The sequence below is a fragment of the Triticum aestivum genome, chromosome 1B (assembly GCF_018294505.1).
Source record: "Triticum aestivum cultivar Chinese Spring chromosome 1B, IWGSC CS RefSeq v2.1, whole genome shotgun sequence".
Lineage (NCBI taxonomy): Eukaryota > Viridiplantae > Streptophyta > Magnoliopsida > Poales > Poaceae > Triticum > Triticum aestivum.
The window spans coordinates 336,201,830-336,206,988 of NC_057795.1; the positions used below are offsets into that span (position 1 = coordinate 336,201,830).

Sequence of the window (5,159 nt, forward strand, 5' to 3'; positions counted from 1 at the left end):
CGATCGATGGAAGAGAAAATCCGACGCACCCCTACCTGGCATGCCAAATGTCGGATTTCGGGTTCCACAAACCCTTGATAGGTTCGAACTCTGGGGTACGTGCGGAGATCTCAACCTACCCAGCCTTCCTACTCGCGATCCTCACAGCCTAGCGCGTCTAGCTCAAAGGGACAGAGAGACACAACAGTTTATCCTGGTTCGGGCCACCTTGCGGTGTAATACCCTACTCCAGCTTTGTGGTGGATTGCCTCGGGGGGCAGAGGATGAACTAGTACAGTGGATGAACGGCCTCAGGAGGTGAGGTGTTCTTGAGCTCAAGAGAGCTGGTGAAGGAGGAATGGTTTCCCTCCGTCCGAATCTCTCTCTCTCTGTGGTGGTGGCTAAGTCCTATTTATAGTGGCCTTTGTCCTCTTCCCAAATGTTGGCGGGCCCACAACGGTCAGATTTGAAGAGGGACAAGAAGTACATCCTATCCTGACTAAAGTGGTCTTCGCCTGCAATAGCCTCGGGTCGTGACGCTGTGGTTGGCTCCGTGATGACCTCTGTCCTGCTGTCCTGGCGGTCTTGGTCTTGTTGCACTAGAATGGAAATCTTTGGCTGATTCCTCGGGACTTTGCGTCTGCTGCTTGCCTTCCTTGCACCAAAGAGGAAACTGGTACTCTGTGCCCGCTGGCGCCCGCCTGGCCTTGATCGTCATGGCTCACGTCAACTGAGCCTCGTGAGGTGCACCTTGCATATAAGTCTCCGCTTCTCGGAAGCCATCCTGAGGAGGCCGGACCCCTTGGAGGTCTTAGCGTCGTCCGCCTCGCGAGGCTTGGCCCCTCCCGAAGGTCTTGAGTTGTCGATGCTGAAGCTGGGTCGTATCAGGCCGTTGATGGAGCCACGCAGTGGGCCGCAGGCAGGCAAGTCTGGATACCCCGTATCCAGAACGCCGACAACTTCCAACGCCAGGCTCAGTGAGTGCATCACGAGAGATTTCACGCTCGGAAACCAGGTGTATATCTCGTGGCACTTGGCCAGCAAAAGCTCATCCCCGGCGCAAAACAAATCCATCGCCCTCTTCCAGCTTCGACCTACTTGCCATCAATCAAACACCAATTGCAAATCAAAGAATCAAAAACGAATTCGATTATTGGAATCAAATTCACCACAAAACAATCTAAAATGGGCTACATCCAACAAAACCTAATTTCCAGGGTTTTCTATTTCAAAACTAGCTGCCACTACATATCATGAATTTGTATCCAACACTAGTACAATCAGAGTTGATCCAGTTTGTGGGCCATAACATGCTGCATGTCTTCACTGTCTAGTTCTACAAATATAGGACAAAAAATCGTGGTACGCAGAGCGGTTTTGAATCCACCCATCCAAGCATGTTGTGCGCAAACAGCTTTAAAACTTTCCAAGTCCAAACAACCTTTTGTTTTTTCTAGAAAACCGATTACAACACGCACACTCACACCACCGCACAAACGCACTCACGTATCGCCAACTTAAGACCAGTAACATGTAACTCAAAGTCGATTTCGAATTAGTGAAATCGTTTATTTATCTTTCACTATAGAGCGTAAGGTACATGTTCTGTTGATCATTTCAGTATATATAGTGTGTTATGCCATCACACACGTCTTATTCGAAGTAGTGCGTTATGCCATCACACCGTGAATGACCCATCAACTTATCGTGCGTTCAGCCTCTAAACTTGGCTTTGTAGTCCTTCCACAGCTGCTGCACGTTCTTCCCGAGAATCTGCGCGAAGAAGTCGTCGGTGTACCCACTCTTCATCTTGGCGTTGAGCTGCGCGACGAACCCGGGCTTGAGCGAGTCGCAGTAGTCGAGGAACCTCGCCGTGACGTCGTACCCCTGATCCCACCGGTCGCCCTGCCCCGGCTTCACCCAGTGCCCCGGCGCGAACCCGGCCTTGAGCCGCACGTAGTCGGCGATGCCCTCGATGAGCCCGCCGTTCGCCCTGCCCTGCCCGTTCCACTGCCACACGTGCGTCGCCTCGTGGTACAGCACGCCGGTCACCTCCTTCTTGACGTCGCCGGAGATGCCGCCGACGTACTGGGCGCTGAGGTGGATGCCGTTGGCGCTGGTGAAGGCGACGCCGCTGATGTCCTCGACGACGAGGGTGACGGCATCCACAGGCTTGCGGTCGCCGACGCCGCGCTGGTTGAAGGTTTTCCAGATGAAGGCGGAGGCGTCGGAGAGGACCTTCTTGGAGTATGGGAGGCCGACGGCCTGCTCAAACCGCCGGCCGCCGGAGGTGCCCGACGCCTTGTTCGACGCGTCGAACGTCACGGCCTGGGCCGTCGCGGCCAAGGCCACCAGGAGGAAGGAGGCGACTGTGGCTACCTGAAGCTTCATTTTGTAGCGGGTGTTGCAGGCTTGCAGGCCTGTGTCGCTGAGCTAGTGGTGTGGATGTGATTTGCTGCCTGTGCTATGGGATTATATATAGGGTGTCGATGCCTGATGGTAGTGAAAGCTCAGTCAAAAGAATTGACTTGACTTCGTCTCCTTTTTTTCTTCGACCATGGACCGTAGAACAATCCTTCTACTGTTTATTTTTATAAAATAAAGAAATGTATAAAAAATGTGATGCAAGAAAGTTCGGAGGATCACGTTGTCTTCAAATGAAAAAGTCGCACATACTTGTCCGTTTGTCTCCTGATTTCTTCAAGCACGAATGCACTACAAGCCTTATCTGCACTACAAGCCATATTATCTTTGTTTATCCATTAGATCACGGAAAAGTATCCTTTTAGACCGGCTGATTTCTCGCCGCGCAAGCCGCCTCTGTTGCGTGACACGTGCACCCGTGGGGCTTGCCCACCGCTCTTCTCCCTGCCTTATCCTAACTTTAGGCTATCTCTGGTTCGTAGGATATGAATTGCATAGGAATAGAAAAAGTATAGAAAATATGGTGCATGTATCTTGAATCCTATGAGTGCTGAGATCATAGAAAATGAAATGTCATTTGATTTACAGGATAGGAACACACATAAAAAACATAAAGAAATACTTTTTCAAAGTTTGAAGCAACTAGCCGTTAGTAAAATCTGTACTGTTACTTTTTCAGGTTTGGAGTAACCAGACATATAATGGGACTAGTGAGATGATAAAATATGTACTGTTACTTGTTACTTCCTCTGTCTCAAAATAAGTGATTCAATATTGAACAAACTTTATAGTAAATTTAATACAATGTTTTGTATTTATTTGAGGACGGAGGGGGTACTTTATGATGAAGTAGAGGTAATATAAACAGTGGGTAGAAAATTCACCTTTGACTCTGAGACAAAAATAAAGTGTGCAAGAAAGGTGAACATTCTTCCATAAGAAAAAGAGTTTGAATCTATCCAATTTTTTGTACTTCTGAGTGAGCATCGATGGCTTCATTTACCATCTTTACCTTAGTACAATCACATTTTCAAAAAAGTGGAAGGAAGGGACTAAGGGCCTGTTCTGAACCTCTCCGGGCTTCTCAAACTCCACAAAACCAGCTTTTGGAGCTTGCTTCCAACTTCACCCGGCGATTCCATTCGTTCGGCAGTGTTCATAGATTCTCTCCACGATTTGGCCCAGCTGGGAGTCTATTGGCCTGTTGGGTGCCGGTTTTGGCCGGATGAAGGAAGCCCACCTTGCATCGTTGTGTGGAGGAGGGCTGGCCACATGCGCTCGCACAAGATACTAGCGAGGCGAGCATCCCACGCATGGCTGGGAGCTGTTTCGTGAATCGTTTTTTGTACTTCGCGGTGGTAATCTCTTGTAATTACTAGGAACTCCTTGCTTCTTCGTTTTGTGAAGCTCGGCTTTAGCAGCTTCAGCAATTTGCACTACAGGCTTGTACCGCTTCGTGAAGCTGACTCCACGAAGCTCAAACGTTTTGTCCGGCTCCACGCCTAGAGTTGGAAAAGCGTGGAGTGGGAGGACTTCATAACAGGCCCTAAAAACTCAGGCCTCATTCGATTTGGAGGATTTTTATGTGAAAACATAGGAACATGGATTCCATAGGAAACTTTTCTATAGATGCATTCGGTTTGTAGGAAACGGGTACGGGAATTTTGTAGAAATACTATTCATTTCCTATGTTTATGGAGGAATATACACATCTACTTAAAGCTCATTTTATGCGTAAGAACAAGGCAAGACAATTCTTTAGGATGGCAAGTGTCATCCTATCAAATTCCTATATTACTCCTAATTCCTACATTTTGGTTTCCTCCAAACCGAATGAGGCCTCAAGATACGGGAAATTGCTTGGGGCAACTCATACCAGCAAGCTGGACTGGACTATTTTTTCATTAATTAGCACCAGATCTGAATATGAAGAGATAAGGCAAGATAGATCTAAATCTGAAAAGTGATGCCGCTGGAGCTTGAGGGCTAGCAGGTCGGCGGTAGATGCTCTCTAGCTTGCCGGTGTTTGCTGGCCAACGTCCGGATATGGCCGCGTCGCTCAGCCGCCGTTGTCGTCCTCCTTGCCGGTTAGATGCACCATTCTGTGTGACAGTGCGAGAGAAGGGGGATGGATGGATGTGGACTCGGTTTTGTTTCTTAGTGGGTGAGCAATACGAGAGGTCAAAAAAAAGCAAGGGAACACTCGCAGACTTGCGCGTCATTCGCGCCAGGGAAGTTTTTCAAGAGGTTGGACCTCTTTTTTTCTTTTCCTGTGAAACATGAAGGAAAGGAAGAAATCCTGTACAGGAATAGGATTTCATTCCTTTAAACCAAAGGTCACCAAAGAATTTTTTTTCCTACAAAAATATTCCTCTAAAATTCCTCTAGAAATCCTGTCAACCAAAGGAGACCTTATTCATCTCCACCACGCATCTTCTCCGCCCCTCTCGGCTAACTCCGCTCGTCGCCGTCATCTCCATGGACAAATCTCGCGACTACACACCAGACTCAAGCGCGCGCCACTCCGTGCTGCTCCCTGCACCCTTTCCATACTAGTCGCCGCCCTCGCCTTATCTCCGTCACCTCACACGCAGACTGAGGATTCGACAAGGCACCACCACACACCGGTGGCCACCACTTCAGATGGGGGATGGGATGTGAGCGGGCGGCACAACAACGACGACCAGTGACGCGTGGGGGCCACAGTGTTGCGAGCCTCCCCGTCGAGTTGCAAAGCAACACCACGACGACGGTGC

The 5,159-nt window shown here is 49.2% G+C and overlaps 1 protein-coding gene across 1 annotated transcript; it reads right to left on the reverse strand.

Annotated features, from left to right (window-relative positions):
• Positions 1–1,511: 1,511 nt before the first annotated feature.
• LOC123122480 (uncharacterized) lies at positions 1,512–2,430 on the reverse strand. Its single transcript, XM_044542683.1, has one exon. The coding sequence runs from the start codon at positions 2,368–2,370 to the stop codon at positions 1,693–1,695; it is 678 nt and encodes a 225-aa protein (XP_044398618.1). The 5' UTR covers positions 2,371–2,430; the 3' UTR covers positions 1,512–1,692.
• Between the last annotated feature and the right edge of the window lie 2,729 nt (positions 2,431–5,159).

Coding starts and splice junctions, on each gene's coding strand:
- LOC123122480 (XM_044542683.1), bottom strand. CDS start 2,370: ATGAAGCTTCAGGTAGCCACAGTCGCCTCCTTCCTCCTGGTGGCCTTG.